Genomic DNA, 21174 nt, shown 5'->3' with positions numbered 1-21174 from the left:
AGCTAGTGCTGTACTGACAGGCAGGAGTCACCAAGGAGACTTTGCAAACTGCAGGATGCTCTTTTCCTTCATGTAGCTGTCCTACAGTGGGTCCTCAGGAAAGTTCCTAATGAATAATTTTGGACACACATTGAAGAAATCTTACTTTGCTACCTTGCAAGACACAAATCTTATTTTAAGCACCAATAATAATGAACAAATATGACTTAAAATGCGATGTGCAGTGAAACACAGTTCTAGCATCAGCTCTCCTCAGACCTTTGCCTGTCCCAGAGAGACATCATTAGGTCTGCTCTAAGAAAAGCACAGGCATTCATTGCACCATAGTCCTGGTTTCAGCTATTTTACAGCCTCCAGAGAGAAGCAGGATAAAAGGCAAATATGTCAGTCAAGTTATGTCAAAAACTTACTTTATTAAAAACAATTTTAAACCCCTCCTGTCCAAGAAACTATAAACTGTATTGTGATTTAGTTTACAAAATCATAAAGATGCTGAAAAAAGCTGTTGGCAACTAGTAATGACCACACTGAAACTTGAATCATTGAAATGGGGCAGATCTTACATGTGCATAGGTTTTGAAATAGCCATCACTTAGGATTTTTCATTTATCTGCTCCTTTTTCTATGGTAGTCTAGGTATATTTCACCATTTTTGTATGTGAAGTTTGGATTTTCCCAAATTTTATACAGCCTGAGCAGAAATTGTAATTATTTATTGGTGCTTGCAAAAATAATCTGCCTGTGCTGTGTTTTGACAAATTAAAACAAGTAATTTTTTTACTAGTTTGAAGTCATGTAGATAAAGTCACTAAGGTCTTGAGAAACGAACTGAAAAAAACACCACATACCTTTTCCTCTCAGGTGGCTCCATCTGTCTCATCATGTTACCATCCTTTAGACAAAAAAACAAAAAACCAAAAAAAAAAACAAAAAACCAAAAAAAAAAAAAAAAAAAAAGGGCACAAGAGATGTGATTTGGAGAAGGTTAAGGCAGGTCACAGCAGAAGAGACCCCTGCACATTACTTCCAGCATGGCAAGGCAGGGCATGACTGATCTTTGTACAGACCCAAGTACTGTTCATTATCTAAATACCAAAAATAAAATTGAGCTAAAAGTTTGATCTAGCAACATGACAAGAGAAGTGGTTATGGCAGATGACAAAGGGGTGGTAAGATGGCAGGTGACAAATGCAAGGCAGATGACCAAGGAAATGTTCAAGAGGTATTAAATGAGGATACTCTTATGTAAGCTCTTTCTGGATCTCATCCGACTATGATTTCAAGAATAGCTGAAGTGGTTATAACCACACAACATAAAATGCTATAGCTGCAGCCTTTCTACTGTATCACTTCTACTGTATCACTGAGCAGAACAAAGATGACAAGCACAATATCATCCTTGCCCTTGGGCTCCTTTTCGACTAACATTCTTCTTATGCAGTGGTCTGAGGCACTTGCTCTGGCAACAAAATGGGGAAAAAAAATCCAATACAAAACAATAAAAAGTCCTGTAAAAACATAATGTAAACTTCCAGCTGCCTACCACTGCTCTCCAGTATGCCCACCAGCACGGCTTAAGGAGGAAAGTTTATTATACACACAGCAGAACAGCCCTGAAAAAGAGTACCTAGATTTTTTTTCCTCCTCTGTGAGGAAGAGCAGATGGAAGGAGAAAAAAACCCCATGCCATGTTGAGATGTCTAAGTCCTGTGAGATAAAAGGAAAAGATGTGTATAAACAGCAAATACGTAAAATAGTGAACCTTTAATGTTTACTTTGTCATGTATGAACAAAATACTTTTATAAAATGAGTCAACAACCATCAAAGCCAAACCATGTTTGGCCTTATGATTGCACTCCAACTTATTAATTGGTCACTGACCAAATGCAAGCTAGAAGAACTCAGGGTCATTCCTGAGACTCTACAAAGGCACAGTAAAGATAAAGCTGAGCATATATAAAATACTATATAGAAACAAGAATCATACTATAAGAAATATTCACATTGTTTCATAAAGAAAGAATATATTTAAATATACAGTCTTTGAGAATTAGATGCAATATCTGGATAAGGCTGAAGTCCAAGCTGTTTGTTATCTTTCAACTTTTGTACTATAATTCTGGCAAAGTCCTCTCCTTGGCTGTCTGAAGTATCAAGCAGTTGTCGTACTTTTGATGTCCTTGTAGGTTTGGTGCTTATAAGTTCATAATCTTCTTTCATGAGTAAAAATCTTGATAGAAGAGCATCCAGTGATTGATTCAAACATGCTTCAGTCATCTGATCAATAATTTCTTCTCTTTTAGTTTGGATCCACTGATGAGCTACATTCTGTTGTATGGTTTCCAATACAAAATCTGAGATTGGAAAGGATTAGAAAAAAGGAAGGGATTGTAACTGTCTGTCAACAAATATTGCCACAGAACAAAGAACAAGCTAAAAAAACCCTGTTAAAACGTTCCAATTTGACAAATTTGGTGGCTAGAGTATTTATTCTATCTGAATCACAGAATAATTTAGGTTGGAAGGGACCGTCAAGGAGATCATCTGATATAATGGCCTGCTCAAAGCTGGGCCAACTTCAAGGATGACTCAGATTGCTCAGGACCTTGTCCAGGTGAATTTTGAGCATCTCCAAGTGATGGTACTTCTGCAGCCTCCATGGGCAACCTGTTCCAGTGTTTAACCCGACCTGGTACTAAAACGAGACTGGTGGTAAATTCACTTTCCAGGGGGATTTTTACTGAAGATTACTGAAAACATCCCTGTAGTTTCCTGGTATTTTTGTCAAGATGAGGTTTCACACAGTGAAAAGGTGTTGATTTCCCTATTTCCAGAAGAGGGATGATGCAATAGATCTTTATAAAGTTGCATGTTATTGTGTGGCCCTTCAAAAAATATTTCTGAATAATTCATGATTAAAGTTCCTTTTTGTTAACTTCTGTGTTAACTTTTAACAGTTATTTGACACATAAGAATATTATGTAGTGGGCTCTCAACTAACACAGAGGATCATTACAGGTGAGATGCTGACACAGTTCCTGCTTCTCTCCGTCCCACCATTACTAAAGGGAAGACTGGAAAGCCTAGTGAGAAGTGACAGACAAAAAGGTGACTAAGTTTGAGCTAAGTTTTTCTCCTCTTCTGCTGGACTGCAGCACTGCTGTAGCAGTAGGAAACAGGAGAAATAATATGAGCAAAGAGAATGGGATAAGGAAGAGCCATGGCAACAAGAATCTGATTAAGAGGAGAGAAAAAAAAAATAGTAGCTACAGGTACCTGTACTTGGTCACATTTTACACTGTTTTTGCTTACTTTGCAATATGAGTCTACAAGGACAGAATTACTTAATTTTGCATTCTTAATTTGTAGATGTTTTGTTTTCATTTTGCAGGTGAGTAACAGTTCCAGTTTCCATTTCATATAGACATACTTTCCACGTTAGAACAGTTATTGTGGGTCTTGGAATCATATAGTGTTTGCTGTACCTGAAGGAATTGGTGATGACTGCAGCACACAGGGTGCAGAACTTGAGGCATCTGAAACACTCTTGTCAGATGAGAGAACAGTGCTGTATGGATGCGCAAGGAGTTTGGCACTCTGAGTTACAGACAGATTTCCATCCATGCTCTGGCTGCTGTGAGAGTGTAGACACCCAGAATTTCCATCTTAGACAAAGAAAAAAAAGGAGAAGGAAAAGAAAAAGAACAAGCTGTATTACTTCTGTGTTCAAATAAAATACACCCATCAGAGATTATTTAGAGCAATTTCACAAAAGAAGTCATAACCCAACTATTTTTACATGATATACAAGAAGTTAGTCATTATATTCAAACTGAGTACATTTATGTCCCTTGTATTTTTTCAGGCACTAGCTCTGCCAACAAAATGGGGAAAAAATTCAATACAAAACCATGACTATGCTTTGGGGTCCAGCTTTATATTAAAGAAATATTGGGAGTATAAATCTGGTAGATGTGAACTTTAACAAAAAAAGCTCTGTTTGACGGAAATTTTTTGTAGGCAGTAGAAGAACAAAATAAATCCTTTGAGTATTGGGAGAGGTAAGTAGAAGTCAGCAGGAAAACAGATTAATTTATTTTTACAAACTTTGGCAGTGTAACAAAGGTGAAAATATTAAAATAAAGATTTGGGTGGGGGAAAAGGACAAGAAGAGCAGTGGGAGAAGTTAACATTCAGTGGGAGGCCAATGGAAGCTTTTTGCAGTCCATCAAAACAGGATATGACTACATGAAAGCTTCATGTAAACATTTGCCAAGAAAAGTAAAAAGTATTTCTATCAGGTGGGAAGTTTAACAGTTTCTAGATTTAAGATTATTTTATAGTAGAAAAGAATGACAGATATGAAAGCAGCAGTATGAATGACACAAGGAAGAGATGACAAACAGCTCATGAGAAATGAACTACTGGGTATGTGCCTAACTCTGCAAATAGCTTTGATTAGACTTTCACTATGTCACTTGATAAAGACAATAACTAAGATGTTAACTAAGAACCAGAGATGCAAGAATTCAGATGAACATCTAAAGACACAATGAGGTAGCCCCATGGACAACTCGAGATTACCTGTCCAATGGGGAAATCTGAAGGTGTATTCTCAGCTCTTTCTTGACCTGTAGAAGAATATGTCTGTAAGTACACAGAGCAGGAATAGGAAAATGTGGAATATTCTCGGTATTTTAAAAAGGTGGACAGAACTCATAGTAACTAGTATTGTATTTCATGAAGAAGAGAGAAAGTTGGGCAGCTATGTACTGTGAAGCAGCAGATATTATCTACTGCATGAAAAGAGGGGATCAGGAGACAACCACTGTGAGTGAAAGATGTTTTCTGGAAAGTGTTTCAAGCAGCTGTGCTGGGATAGATTGTTAAACATTTTTAGGCACACATTTAATTTCAATACAGAAAGACAAAACTACTGGAATTGTACTGGTATGAAAGAATGACCTTGACCAGTGACCACAGCAGTAAAGAAAAAAATAAAAATCATAAAACCACACAATTATTTTGGTTGGAAAGACCCTTAAGATCCTCAAGTCCATCACTGCCAAGTCCAGCACTGCCTCATATCCTGAAGTGCCACGTTTACACACCTTTTAAATACCTTCAAGGCTGGTGACTCAACCACTTCCCTGGGCAGCCTTTTCCAATGCTTGACAACTCTTCCAATGAAGAATTTTTTCCTATCATCCAATCTAAACCTCCCCAGAAAGGAAATGGGAAGAGGGAAAAGAGCTCTTTCAAGAAATATCCAAGAAAAGCTCACCAGGGAAAGGAAAAAAAAAAAAAGTAAAGATGAAAAGAAAGGCTAAAGGCTAGAAGACAAGTCTTAACTCTGAAGAAGCAATTTTCTGAAAAAGAATTCTGATTGTAGCGATGGAAAAAACAAGAATCTATAGTCATTAACTCATCTAGATTCTGTAGTCATTAACTTCTGCCTTGGTGCCATGCCAAACTCCTCTCTTGCTAACAGCTACCTGGAATAGAATTTTCACCTGAAACAATTGCATCTGATTTTGAAAAGTAAGAGGAATGTCAGTCCTGCTTCCCACTACAACACTACCTGATGCAACCATTGGCCAAGTAATAACAACACATCTGCAGTAGGGTTTTGTAGGCACTATTTTCACAAGCTTTACAGTATCTATACATAAACACAATAAACTCTAAGCAATGGCTCTATAAAACAATCACCAGCTGACCAATCAGATCAATTGTACCAACAATTTTTCATTGATGCCCTCCACAGGCAGACACAACAATTTGTAACAGGAACCAGCAGCAAGAAATAATGATAAATATATCAGCCTCTTATGGGATTACACTTATGGTCCATACTCATGTTCAAACTAATACTCCTTGTTCTAAAATTCATCACAACATACTTACTAAGCTAGGTAAATGCGAGTTATTCTTCATCTCTGAGGTTTTTATGCTGTATAGATAAATGCTTCAGTTGAGGCACAGACAAAGAACCCTGCACTTGCTTTCTTGCCATTTTCTCCAGTAAACGAAAGTCCTTAAGCCTCCCGTAATTTATTTATCCAAATTCCTCCTGTACTTGTAGACTGAGTAGTTCAAAATTGTGTATGTGTTCAAACAGGAGCTGAAACAGGAACTGCCTGTGCTCTCCTACCTCTACCAGAGTATCTCTGGTTTTGCAGCACCTCAGAATACTTCTCGATATGGTATTTTATAGCAGTGAAGACAATAGTTTTGTCTGCTTTCATACTCCTGGTCCCTCCAATGCCAGAGGACACTCCATTCTTTTGAAATATGTTTACATTCTGTCAAGTGAAGAAACTTAAATGCAGTTTTAGTTTCACAATATATTGCTATTCTCCATTGTATACTTCTGGCTTCTGATGTCAGCGAAACCTCAAAATTGACTTTTCTCAGGGAATTTTGCCCACTTTTATTCATAAAAGCGACAGCGACAAAAGATCTGTGCAGATACTTTTGCAAAGCAATCTATTGAAGACAATTTTAAATTCAATATGTAAAATTATCTAGAAACTGGCAGTGGAAACTTTTGAGTTTACTCAGCTTCTAGAATGCCTTAAAATGTGTAGCTTTTTTTATATTCAGAAGTAGCTCACAAATTAAAAAAAAAAAAAAAAAAAGGCATTTAACTAAACTACCAAGAGTCTGAAAGGACAAGAAAATGTTAGCTCTGCACTCACAACTCTAAGTAGGAAAACTGAACCTGTAGAGACTTCTCAGGTGATAGGAAGAGAAAATCAGAGTGTAAATAATCTAGTTTTTTATCCAGAGCACAAAGTTTACAAAAGACATTTTTTTCTGACATAGAGACCCAACTTTCTACTGTACAAATGCAAAGTCAAGCATGTAAAGCTTGAATGTAAAGCTGCAATGGCAACTTAAATTTACACAAAGTCTAGAGTGTCTCACCTGATGAGAGGATATTATACTGGGGAATGGACTTGAATTTTGATGTATCTGGAGAGATGCTCCGAAGGGGAAGTGCATCACACTGTATGGAGCTAGAGTATGTTGGCTGAAAGAAATCCATTGAACAGGCACATTAAACAAATAAAAGTTGTAATTTTTTAGAGAACCTTCCCATCACCATGTTTTCCCTGCTACCTAAATGCTCAATAGACAGCACAATTAAAATATGGTAAATCAGAAGAAATGATGTAATCCCAATACTTATGTATTTTCAAAAATGACAGCAATTTTGTATACCAGTTTAACTACTAGTAAGAACCAAAAGCAGAAGCATTAAGAATCAAAATATAAATGCAAATCTATATGACCCTATACAAGCAAGCTCTATAGAGGTGTAAGGGAGCAGTAGACCATCTCTTACTATTGGCAGGCACTGTGTGCTGCATTCCTCCTTGAGGGGATCACAGACTCAGAGTATGTGGAGTGGGAAGAGACCCACAAAGATCATCAAGTCCAACTGCTGGCCCTGCACAGGCCCACCCCAAGAGTCACAGCATTTGCCCCATGACCATTGTGTAAACACTTCTTAAAAACTGTTGGATTTGGTGCTGTGACCAATTCCCCGGGGAGCCAGTTCCAGTGCCTGATCGCCCTCTGGGTGAAGAACCTTTTCCTGATATCCAGTCTAAACATCCCCTGGCACAGCTCCACACCATATCTAGAGCTTTCATGTATTTGGATGCCCTTCCAATTTCTGCATACTCACCCTTTTCTATCTTCACATGTATGGCTTTGCATTTGTTACACCTTGGCTCAGGTAATGCAGTTCATGCCTTTACTGACTGCACAGGAAAGTAAAGTGCAGAACAACACTCTTACCAAGTTAACCTTCCTTTAACCTCTCAGGATGCTGACATACCAAATGTAACATGTAAAGTATTTACCTTTTCGGAATTCAGAGGTATGTTTAGAGATACCTGCTCCACATTTGCTTTCTTTCCACTCTTGTAAATACTTTCTGATTCATATAGTGACTGGAAGAGAAATATTTACCTGTATTAAATTTCTGCTATAAGACAGATCAGCCCTGTACAAACTCATGTTTCAACCAGATACAAGATTAGACAAAGGAAACTGAGGAGAAATGACAAAGGAGATTACACTTTTTTTAGCAAGGGAAAGTTACCAACTTATTTGACCAACTCATGACTGTAACAAAAGCTTCTTACCTTTGATCTCTTTAACAGAATTACTGCTTCCAGCATAGCTATTTCATCAAATGTTCGCAGAACTGGCTCCAGGTCTATTAAACACTCTGAACAAGGGAAGAGTACTTGGTGAATGGTTTGAAGTGGAAATCAAGTTGTCACTGTACTAAAGGGTCTTTCTTACATTTACAAAAATAATTTGTCTATTGATACGTATCAAACCATTTAAGCTGCTAAAACAGAAGCTGCTTGCTTCTGTTAGACCAGTCCACACACCAAAAGAAACCCTATCCTGACCTGGCCACCTGATCACTGTGTACCAAAAGAGATCCAGGACAATGCTGGACTGCAAGTCTGGCATTCATGGAATGGAGAGATTGGTGAGTTTGTTGTGTTTTAAGGTAGCACCATCAAGCCTGATTAGCTGAATGGGACCATAAGACCTCAGAGTGTGTTGCTGTCTTCCCACTCCAGAAGAGGTGGTAAATATTTATACCAGGAAAATAAATAAACACACCCCCAACACAGCAATATCCAGAATACATGCTTAAGGCATGAGGCAGGGCCAGAGATGATGGGATAGTCAAAGCACTGACTGATCACATCCAGTGGAACCAAATGACACTGTGTGTCTGTGTCCCTATGCTATGGTAATTGCTTAAGTTCCCCAACAGTGAGCTGTACTTCCCGTAATTTTGCAACTTCTTCTTTCTTTTCATGATAGTAAAGTAGTGGCAAAAGCAATGCATATTTTTTTTCAAAGATCATCTTACTACACACACAGCACTAAAAAGAGAATCTAAGTCAGCTCACACCATAGTACATATCCCAGATAATTTTCCCTTCAGTTTGACCATACACTTAAATTGCATTTTTTTCGTTAATTGGCATAAGAAAACAAGAATGCATATGGAAATATCATGCTGTGTCTCTTCTTTTTGATTTTAGAAAATATTATATTTAGATACATTTCCTTGCTTGGAAAAAAAAATCCAGCTCTTGCTTGATAAAGGAGATGCAACAATATAAGATAAAGTGCCAGTGAAAGATTTACACTGAGATGCAAATACAACTTGAAGTCACTACAACTTACGTGCAATGGTTTGTTGGTGTTGGTTTAGTGCTCATAAATCCCACAGTACTCATTTTATACTTCACTTCCCCCATCCTCCCTTAAAAACCCCAAATTATTTTCAACAATAAACAAAAACCTCCAAACACAAGTAGTTAAACAAAACACGCTGCTTTTTTACAGGTAAATTAAGAGATGGTAAATGCACAAGACTCCAACAACCAACCTGGTTACGTGGCACACACATAATTCCATTCATAAGGGTTTGTTTATAGACATGAAGAAAGCAGCCAAGCACCTCATCATAAGCAACAAGACTGAGCACATAGATCTCCTGACATCTTTAACACTTCCCTTTCACGACTATAATCTTGCTCTGTAAGTACCATGTTCAACATAGATCTGGCAAGGTAAACTCACTTAAGAAGGATGGTCTTTCATCTGGGTTTTGTGCCCATCCACTTTCCATCAGTCTTATGATAAGCCCTCGATGAGGAATATCCATTGATAGACTTCTTTCACTCAAGTCTAGTCGCTGTCCTTGTGACACACTGTACATTATCTGCAAGGGGTTTATAACTTCTGTCAAAACAGACATTGTGGAGTCATTAGAGATGTATGCATTATAAAGAGCTTACTATAAAGGAGGAGTAATTCAGTTTGTAGACATAGAATTTATAGCTCATCAAAACAAGGTTACGTTTCTTAATTAACAAAAAGGTATTCTTAATTTATGAAGATTAAAATTAAAAAATTAAAAAAGAAAAAGATGCTAAAAAATAGTCTAATTTGCAGATTATTTTTAAGTGTTCTCCAACAAGCTTATAAGTTGAATTATTAGAAAATAACTCCTAAAATTAAGTCCGGAGGTTTCATTTTTAACTTCTAGGTTAAAAAGGGAGGAAGAATAAATTAAAGGAAGACATGGCCTTACCTTCAAATGGCTGTTTCCTTGACATTACTTCCCACATGATAACTGCATAACTGTTTATATATAAAAAGTAGATGTTAGGGTTAGGGTTATTAGAAGATGTTATTTTAGACTACCAACACTTAACAACACAATATGCTCAGCTTCACATTTTATTTAAAACATTTTGGTAAAATAGTCCTGCAAGCACACATGGGACAGACTATAGCTAACTAAAACGATGACATGAATATATGAAAACTAGCAGCTGACTTCATCTAGACCTACTATTAAGTACAGACAAGATCCATGGCTATAAACTCCTATTCCAAATCTGTACCATCTTGGCTCTGCTAAATGTGTTGTGAATTACATACATGGAGTTTAAATCTCAGCATGCAAATTAAAGTGAGCCCCAGAGAGCCAACTGCTCTGTCCTAACTGCAATACTCTGGCATCTTCCTAGCATGGACTGACATTCCCTGACATTCCCAAGAGAAGCTGGGTATTAGCAGGGAGGGTAGCTTTGATCCACAGCTCTATCTCAACACAGTGTGGCTGAGACAGGTAAGATACAAACTTGCACTTGGGACACCCACTCCAGCTTCCTCCCTCCCCATATATGCTTCCAACATTTGCAGTCTTCTCCATAGGGATAAATGTCACACACAGCATTCACTTTCCAAACCAGACTCTTGGGAAGACTCCTCTGATTAATGCCAGGAGATTAAACACACATGTGCTTACTCAAACCAGCGACCTTTTTTTCCACTCACACCAACATGAATGGCAAGTGTACAGTGAGTACAAACTTGCCCTGTCTTTAGCAAACTAGTCACTCTCATCAGCCACCAGGATGTGCTAGAAAGAGGTAACTTTAAACAATTTTGTACTTTAAATAAGATTAGCTGATTTCATTTAAAAGTAGCATTGAATTCTCAGTCCTTCTCTCCAATTTTTCCTCACATACTCTACCATATCTGAATCAAGCTGTATTCCATGAAAAGGTCCTAATATTAATCACAGCACTGTATTCAAGTACCCAGTACTGGATTTAGAAAAGACAATCCAGGCTAAATCCTCTGTGCTTCCATAACTTCAGAATACATGCAAGGTGCTGACAAGTGTCTATTTCTGTGTTTTCAGTCCAAGCCTTTATAAGCATTGTGATAGTGTCATTCCAGAAAATCATCATCATGATCAATTGTTGTTAAGGCTTGCTCCCCACCCTTGGAATGAATGTACTGAGCTTCCTTCCTACATCACTAAGGAGTACCAAATTTTGCATATAGGTTACATTTAACTGCCTTAGAGCACTGTACCATCTGACAGCTACCAATAAGAATTTTTAAAAAATTATGTAAGAAACAAATAACTGATGCTTAAAATCAAATAATATAAATTGCGTTTTCCTAACTATTTATTCTGTTTACATTTTAACATTTTTCAATGATAAAATTTACTCCTGTAGCTTTTAATAAAAGTCCTCCCTGTTAGAAAGTCTGCTTTTGCAGTATTCCTGACAAATCCATGCAGACTGATTTTTTTTGGTAAAGCAAATCATCTCTTTTGTAGAAGTTAAGCTGTTTGACTGTTGTCTAAACAATTTGTTTCTTTAAGAAAGATCTTCACAAATTAGCTTCAATATCTCAACAACACTCAGATGTGATCAATTAATTAGACATCCAGAAAATATGCAAATATTTAGTAATATCTTTCATTCAGTTTGGAATCTCTCTACAGTTAAAGATTATATTCTCAGTTCTACAACACTGCAGCATTCATATTTACACTATTCCTGTTTTCCTTTCTTATTTCTGCTTTGTAGCATCTCCATCTGATCATGAGCACAGAACCTCCTGTGTGGCCTTTCTGGTTGTCCTTCACTGTATCTGCACCTTCATGTCTTCCTGCCTTGAACATCTGTCTTTCCAATGTTGGCTCAGTTTCTCTTCTTTCTTCTCACATAATCTTCTTTCTTCCTAATTTATCTGTTTTCTACACTCTTCTACTGATGTGTTCTCATATTTTCTCCTATTTGGTTGTTATTCCTCTGAAAATACTATTTTCACTCTAAGAAACATTTGTCTTCTTCATCTCTACCCATTAATTAAGCTACCAGTCACCCTTTCTTTCCCCTTAATTCTTTTTTTTTTCTTTTCAGTGTTTTCCTTATCCATATCTTCTCATGGGAAAAGGGTAAGGAAAGTAGGTATGTTGTCATCTGTATTCTTTGGACCGGAATGTCAAGGAACTTCACATGCTTCTTAAGGTTGCAGGACAATTAAGGAATAATTGTGGTTTCCTTGCAAGTCCGTAGGACCCCTGAGACTGAGTCATCTCTCACAAGATACAGTCATGTCAGAGATCAGTGAAGGTAAAGGTGGCAGACTGCACCAGAATGATGGACACTGTCACAGTGATTGGCCACTTCATGCATCCTCAATCTTCCTTTACACATGACAATTCCTCCCAAAATATTTCAAGTAATTTCTGAGTCCTCCAAAACATTTCAGACCAGCCAATTGTAACTCAAATATCCTCAGAGAGATCTCCTTTTGTTATATGGGTCACCACCACTCTATTTACTATTGTACTACTTGTACTCAGGACTGCTCAACACAAAACTACCACAACTTTCATAAAATAAATTATTCCTTAAGGAGATTACTGTAACTACTTTCTCCAATCCTATTATTCTGTTTTTATCTACCTCCTTTCCAAGAATACATTTTCTTCTTTCCCCCAAGTACATTCTGCAAATTATGTTATTTGATTACACAAATTGCAAGAGTATGTGCATTGAGTTAATGGTGTGAATGGCTTTCTTCTTTCCCAGCATTGTCTGTATGTGTCAGCTTATTTACAGAAACCAGTCTCCCCTACCTATTTCTGTAGTCTCAGTTTAATTTTGGAGCATCACACTTGTCACAGCACAATAGAAATGAGTCATTAAATCCAACTATTACTCAATTCTTTATTTCCCAACCCATTTCACCTATATAGCTATGATATTACCATTGAAAATAATAAAATTGCTGAGCATATGTTAAAATCTAAGTTTGATAAATCAAAACTGAGTTGAGATGTCAAACCCCACTAGAGAACAACAGGAGTTACCTGTAGATGTCATGTTTCACACTTGCCCGGGTTTTCTGGCTGGGGTTGTAATCCTCAGGTGGCATGTAGATAATTGTCCCTCCTTCCGGCAAGGAGGACTCACTCCGTGATTGCGACATGGATATGACACGCCATTTGGACATGCCAAAATCTGCAATCTGGAAAGGTCAAATCAGTTGTTCTGAGAAGAAAAACTGGATTTATCTGCTGACAGTTGTTTGAAATTCCTGAAATATGCCCAAAAGGGGTCACCCAAAGCACTTAACCCGGCACACAGAAAGTATGTTGTTCTCTTAGCAACAGGAAACATCAACCCCAGTCCATAAAGCATTCTGAGCTCATGACTCATGCTATCCCTATAGCACTGTCCTATCCTGTTCTTTTAAGGAAGGACTCACGTACAGTATGGCTGAGGAATCTGCTCTAGATAGCTCTACCATATGAATAAAATCACTTCCTTGTGTTAAAAAAAGCAAACAAAAAAATCATCGATTCCTTGTAGCTCTCTGGTTGTGAAGAAAGCACAAGTTTAGTATAAATCATAACAGTTGTATATAACTCAGCTTGCCAATATCCCAAGGGAGCTTTTTTCAGAGAAGGATTTTAGGGCAGTTCACCCCACTCCCATAACTATGACATATTAATCTTGAATTAATAAATTTGATATTCTGAAATTCTGTGCTGCAAAAGTTGCTGAGTATTTTCTCTTCTGTGCACTCTGAGGCCTTGCTCCTTTTACAGAACACAGTGTATCTATATGAAGAAGTAACTGACATCAGTTTACATCCTCAGACATCCAGGAGCCAGGGTGCCAAATGTCAGATTAGGTTATGGATAAGGAGAAAAACACTTAGCAGAATGCACCTGCTGGATGCCAGTGTCTGGCATACATGGGGGAAATAAGGAGCCAGCTACCAGCTCTGCACTTGTCCAGTATTTGCATAGCAGCAAAAACATTCTCAACAAAGATGCCTGTGCAAAGAAGTGCTGTGGTGACAACAGAAACAAGCTTTCTGAAGAGCATACATCAAAATCCACAATGAAAAGTAACCTTTCTTAACTACAACTCACTCTCATCAAGCCTTCCTCATTGTACCTGGTCTTAACTCTTGCTCATTCAGTAGATCAGGGACAGTCAGAAGCCCTCTGTGAATGGTGTTACTTTTATACAGATGCAGTACCTCTTCTGTTCGGCATGCATGGTAACCTTCTTTGCACTGCCTGTCAGCTGTACTAATTTAGAGAATCTTGCTTCATTTAAAACCCTAAGGACACTCCTAACAGGAGGCAGGACAGGTATGCAAGAGTTAACTTCTTCCTTTCAATTGCCTCAGCAAAGAAACTGAGTTAGATATGTTCAGATATGATCAGGCAGAGCACCAGGCCACACAAAAGCTGCTACAGATTAAAAAGAGAGGGGATAAAAAAATAACTTGGACTAGTTCCCTGATCAGGTTTATCAGGAAGCTCGAGAGATGGCAATTCCGGCAGAGACAAAGCCATGTGAGGCACTCGGCTGCCAAGAAAAATTTCTATGCAATGAAACCAGCAGCGAATCTTTGCTCAAAGGACTCACAAAGAGACTCAACTTACAGTAACAACTGAAACATTCACTTCTCAAGTATAAATTCAGTGCAAAATATCTCTCAATTCCTTGAGTAACATATTCTATCAATTATAAAAACAGATCTTTTTAAAAAAACAAGGAACAGCTTGCAATTATGGAAGCAATTAAACATTTTGTCAGAAATACTTTCAGTCACTTTTTCATACCATGGTTGTGATATTTTAAAAGGCAGAAATAAAGTTTTGAACTGCTGATACTTCTGCATGTATGTTTGCTTGTTCTAAGGAGTTTCACAAAACCCACCTTCCAACACAGTAAGATTTTGGAGTCTTGTTTTACATGTTCTTATACTACACCAACATAACAGACTGCAGAAGTATCAAATGGAGCATTAACATTTGAATTTGACCTACTGCCTCTCAGAAGTAACTTGTCAGAGCATCTCAGGCAGGGACACTTTCTATTTTCTTCTCAGGAAGGGCCAGATGTAGCTACTCTAAGAAGGCTGACAAACAAGAGTGTCACCACTACCGAGTATCAGCTACTGCTATAGCCAAAACAGCCCAAATTCTATCTTTCCTTTCTGGTCTTTTCAGACAGATAAAATCCACAACTGAGTAATACAGAGTTTCCAAAAGAAAAACTCCAAAGCTCTGTCTTCAAGGATAGAAGAAAAACTCCACCATACAATTACATCCTCTCTGTACAGCCACAACCTCACCCCTCCTCCTCTACAATAATGAAAACTCTTTCACTCATTCTGGATGCTGAAGAACATAAGAATTAAAAAACCCTACCTTGACATGAAACTCATCATCCAGCAAAATGTTCTGGGTTTTTAAGTCATGGTGCAGCAATGGAGGATTCATGTTGTGCAAATAGTTTACTCCCAAAGCAATCTCATAAAGAATGCGGAATCTCAGGCACCAGGGAATGTCAGGATATGCATCTTTCTGCCAAGTTAAAACCACAAAACCAGAATATAATCCTCTGTTCTGATCTAACAGCACACACAAAGACTTATTATATAAGAAGAAGAAAGTGACTTGGTCAAGCAGTAATCTTTTAAAACATACATTACACAAACTCCATTACAAAAATGTAAAAACAAATTACAAAAATGTAAAAAAACAAATTATGCAGTGCTATGTTTCCATTCCCTAGCATTCACATAGTAGTTTGTGACTGCTACACATGATGTTGAACATTTACTGCATTAGTTTACTCATCCATATGGAAATATGAATTACAGATGAACTTCTGCATGAAACTCGCAACCCACAATTTATGAGTTCTAGATGAAGAATGGCAAAAATCATATCTTCAAATGACATTGGGGAACGAAAAAACCTGTACTGAAACCATGCACAAAATACTACCTTTATAAGTAATAATACAGCAATAAAAATAGAGTAAAACTCAATTGAAATCTTAAAAGTTATATTGACACTAATGCCTTTATGCAAAACACACAGCTGAGCTCTCTAAGGCACGAGATGTGTATTAATTAAAGGTGGAGAAGAGACTTTAGTGCTGTTGGGACACAACTACAGTATCTTTGCAGTAGCAACATTGTTCAGGCCAAGCTAATGGGAGCAACTAAGAGTTCAGTGAAGGAAAAGTGACTCAGAGAATAAGATCTGGTAGAAATATTCATACCTGTTTATATTAGCAATATTTGGCTTCTATAAACTGAAGTCAGAATATTTTTTTTTTTAAATATTCAAACTTGTGAAAAAAAATCAATATTTGTATTGGCCGTAATTCAGAAACCCAGACTGAAGCAAACATAAGTATTTCACAATCTAATTAGAGAACAACTGAGATTTTTAAAGTGACTGTATGTAAAAATTCAACATAAAGCTCGTTATATGTCACAACATCAAAGGACAAGTTTAATAAAACTTAAGTCAGCTGAGTTTTAGTTGTCTTTTTGAGATACAGAAGGTCTATCTGAGCACCAAAAACTACTAGGGATAATGACTGTCTTCTAGTGTGAAACATTATAAATAAAACACTTTACTATACTAATTAAGTGTGGCTATTACAGTCTACTTGAAGCAGCCAGGTATCATATTTAAAGACCGTAAGTGCACTTACCCCATGCAACAGCTGGTTTAATGACCCGTTGCTCATGTATTCTGTTACTATCCCCAGAAATTCAGGCTCGTTGCAAATTCCCAAAATTGGCAGTATGTAACTAAACCTGGCTTTGTGTAAGATCTCTGCTTCTTTTAGAAGGTGGTTTCTATCGCTTAAAGGAAACAAGCAGACAAATAAAATATATTACCATACCAGTACTAGGAAACTCAAAGCAAATGCTGGGTTCACTATATTCTCTGTCAATTACATCCCTGTGTGCAGGACCACCACCTTTTCACCATTTGATTTCTACCATGCTGTTTTGAGACCAACGCAGTGTAAGATACATCAGAATCTGCAAATGCAAAGACAAGACAGTTTCCCTGGCTTTGTTGTACCACACAAATCTATTTCCATCACACATATCATCCATGTTTCCAGTAAATAAGGATTACAGTCAGAACTTCCAGCTTCCACCATTCCTTGTAACCACAATGGTAACAAACAGCTGCATTTCTCTCACTTTACTGAACACCTTCAAACCCTGAGTTTTCACTCAGGCCCAATATTTATCTCCTAGAGAGTGGAGGTTTTAATACACATGATTCTCCAACCATTTAAATTTAGTGGACTCCGATGGACACTAAAATAATAGGGGCTAAAGGAATGCACTTTTGACTTCTGAAGGAAAGGAATTCCTTTCTGAAGGAAAAGGAATAATTAACTATGCTTTGTTTTCACATAAATCATTCCCTCAAACAGCCCCTGCTGCAGACAAAACATCCCCTAGATGCACAGGAAGCAAGAACAGACCAACTTCATGATTTTTAGATGCCTGAATTTGACTGTGTGGATCCACTCTGTTACTTCAAAATTCCTCATAAATGTGGGTTTGACATATCTATAAATTCAGACCTTGCAGCATGTGGATTTGAGATGGTAACATTTTATTTAAGATTGAGTATGATTCCATCCCTTAAAATAGAAACTAATTGGTATGCCTTATATCTCAAATAGTCTTGAAAAAAACGGGTTTGTTGTCAATGAGGATATTTGGACCATGAAACATAATTCAGCAGAAAAAGCATTTTGATCTTATACCAGTGGACACCGGTACAGGTACAAGTACATGATTAGGATACTGAAATACAGGACATTTACAGCATATTTAAGATTGATCCTTTGGACGTGAGCCAGTCTGACTCAGAAGCAATAGGGCTGTGCTGGGGCCAGGGCTATGCCTACCACAATTTGTTGAACACAGCAGCATGTTATGTGCACAGCACAGCCCTGGGATGAGTGAGGGCTGACTTGTGCCCATTGAGCTTAGGGCACACCCCAAAGCACTCAGGGCAGCCTGGATCCATCAAGGAGGGTTTAGCACTCACAAAGAAAAGGCTGTCAGGATGTATAGGGAAAAGAGGAAGCCATGTGAACTAAAGCCTGCAGCTCTTAGTAGCAGGAAATTTTGAATTTAGATGGATATAAAATTAAGGTCCTTTTATCTATGTGATGGAAAAAGACTTATAGGAAACTCTAGGAAATGACAGAAGTTAAAAGACAGCCTTTGAGACAAGCATGGGATGGAAGACACAACTCTATGCCTTCCTCCCTCTCTCCAGAAATGACTAGGTTTGAGGAACTTTGGGGTTTTCCCAGACAGTAAGGCACATTAACATGGGATTCAGCTGTGGCCGGGAAACAAATTGCGACACACTGAAGTCTATTCCTGCATCTGTCAGTCACTTCACCTTGTCTGCTCGGGGCCAGAAGGGCACTGAGTAATGCCTAAATGAGCACATTCCCACAAGAGCTTCCCAACCGGCTTTGCTCTGGCCACATACCATATTCTGGGATGCACAGCACACACTTCCCACTTGGGGAATTAATGGCACCATGAACTCATCCCTTTTCCTGACACACTTACAGGCTGGGATTTTATATTGCCTCCTGTACCACCAACAAAACACTTGCTGCCGAGACTTTTTACAGCTTTGAGTCTTCTGCTAGCATTTCTGGGCTTTGTATGGTGTATGGGAGGTGACTGAATTATTTTGATTACCTCACTTGCCCTTTTAATCATAATTTCACAGGTTAGATGTCCCACTAATCCAAATTCTTGCAAGGCTAAAAATAGCACTGGTGGTTTCTCCCAACTGTATTTATCTGAGGATAAATATTGTATTACCAATTAGCTGGGATTTAAGCAGACATTTAAAAAAAACCCACAAACAGCAACAAAACACCCACAACACCCATCCGTCCTTCCCCTGACTTATCAGAAAACACCACATAACTGAGATTCCATTTCTGGCAAGATTTCAGAGATAAAGCCTGTGTATACACAAACCTGAGCAATAAGAGATGAAAGAACTAAAAATACTTGTCTTATATTCAAGTACATGGAGTCAAGAGACTAGAAGCCTTTCTGAGTGAAGCTATCCTTCCTAGAAGGCTTAATACTAGATCAAAGAAGCCTGAAGACACCAAGATAAGACTCAGAGAAAGGTTTACAGTCAGGTAGGCTCCAGACAGCCTAAGAAGAGGAAAATTTGCATTGATATGTTAACAAATTGGAACTATGGGGATTGAATAAGACAGAGACAAATGAAACAATACAATTGCTGCCCCTTACATGGAGTGACAGCTCCTGTAATAAATATGCTGCCACTTGGGTACCTGGAAATCCGGGAACCCGATTGTTACACGGAAAATACCAGTTTTATAGAAGGGCCTACAAGCCTATTATTTTAAATCAGCTTCTCTCAGTACTGTGAGATCTGGGGGAAAAATAATAATTTTGCATTGTCTCAGAAAAGCTTCTTCTAGAAGCAATCTCTAGTGGATAGAACTGTATACTCCCTATATTCCTCTCTCTATAGTAATCATTGTACTTTAATATCCTGCTGATATCTCAGCAAAATGGTCAGCAACCAACAGAGCCAGCAAGAAACCACACTCTGTCAATTCCACCCTGAGGAGGGCTCAAGGTGCACAGTGCAGAGGGAAAAAAAAAAACAAAAAACCAACCAACAAACAAACAAAAAAAAAACCACAAAAACTCCAAAAGAAACAACTGAGTGTCTCAGAGGGCAAGACTGAAACCACCCCTTCCCAACAATCGAAAGAGAGGAAGCTCCGGGCCCGGCCCGCGCTTTCTCCCGGCCCAAGCTGAATCATCCTCGTGAGATCGCCTTTCCCCGTGGGACTCAAACAAGGCTGCCTCCCGAAACACCAGGATCTGTTCCAGAAACCCAGGCCGGCATCTCGGACCGGCACCGTGACCCCTTTCTGGGCGCAGTGCAGGAGAGGGCGGGCCCGGCCCTGTCCCCCCGCCCGCCCGCCGCGTTACCTGTCCGGCAGCGGCCCCTGCAGGCACTTGAGCGCCACCGGGACCCTCCAGTCGGCGTGCCGGGCGGCGGACACGGTCCCGTAGGCGCCCCGGCTGATAAAACGCAAATCCGGCAGTTTGCTGGAGGGGATGGAGGGCAGGCCGTAGCTGAGGGCCCCCGCCCGGCGCCCAGCGCCGTCCCCGCCGCTCATGCTCGCACTCGGCCGGGCGCGGCGGGGCCCAAGCGCCGCTCCTCCCGCCCCACTGCCCCCGCACCGCCCGCTCCCCGCTGGCCGGCAATTCCCGCCTCCTCGTACCCCACCGACCGGCCACTTCCTCACGGAAAGCGGGTGAGCCCCACGGTTGGCGGGGCGGGAGGGCGGAGCGGGCGGGAGGGGAGGAGCGAGACGGGGGAGCTCAGTGGTGGTGGCGGTGCCCGGGGAGCCGGGCCCGAGCAGAGGCCTCTGCCTTGGGCAGCCCCTTCAGCATCGCCCCACCGCCTCCCAGGGAGCATCCCCGACCCTGAAGAGGAGGAGGAGGAGGCGTCCCCTCCGTCTGAGGGCCGAATTCTGCTCTGGGAAGATGATGCGGGGTGCCAGAGCCCTGCGCGGATCGCTTCACTGCACAGAATCATGGAATGATGTGGGTTGGAAGGGCCCTTAATCATCCAGTCCCAGCTCCTCTGCCAGCACAGGTCACATCTTCACTAGAGCAGGTTGCTCAGAGCCCCATCCGGTGTGTCCTCATTGCTCAAGCGAAGTGACAAAAGCTTTGTCTCATGCCGTCGTTTATCTCCTCCGTGTCTGTCCTAGGGAGATTTTTCAGGATAGCGGCGTTTCAAAAAGGTCATTTCGAAATTTCCCGTAAGTGCGAGTTCCCCCTTGTTGGCCCCTCTTGTGATTACCAGAGCTTTACCTGAAGGTTGAGTAGGAAGTTTTTATAAAGCTCGTTCA

General features: G+C 39.4%; 1 protein-coding gene across 2 annotated transcripts; it reads right to left on the bottom strand.

Annotated features, from left to right (window-relative positions):
- Positions 1–438: 438 nt before the first annotated feature.
- Positions 439–20616, bottom strand: RIPK2 (receptor interacting serine/threonine kinase 2). 2 transcript variants are annotated; one of them, XM_083876757.1, is made up of 11 exons: positions 20243–20616; positions 16909–17062; positions 15606–15761; positions 13242–13399; positions 10146–10195; positions 9632–9793; positions 8161–8246; positions 7876–7965; positions 6932–7037; positions 3487–3666; positions 439–2355 (listed from the first exon to the last, which is right to left on the bottom strand). In XM_083876757.1, the coding sequence occupies exons 1-11, from the start codon at positions 20431–20433 to the stop codon at positions 2030–2032; spliced, it is 1659 nt and encodes a 552-aa protein (XP_083732883.1). In that variant the 5' UTR covers positions 20434–20616; the 3' UTR covers positions 439–2029. The 2 variants fall into 2 exon arrangements, with proteins under 2 accessions (XP_083732883.1, XP_083732884.1); XM_083876758.1 differs by having other exon boundaries at positions 20539–20553.
- Between the last annotated feature and the right edge of the window lie 558 nt (positions 20617–21174).

Source organism: Zosterops lateralis (assembly GCF_965231275.1).
Source record: "Zosterops lateralis genome assembly, chromosome: 1".
In the NCBI taxonomy this organism is placed as follows: Eukaryota; Metazoa; Chordata; class Aves; order Passeriformes; family Zosteropidae; genus Zosterops; species Zosterops lateralis.
The sequence above is the reverse complement of the archived record's forward strand: the minus strand, read 5'-3'. Positions and strand labels throughout refer to the sequence as shown.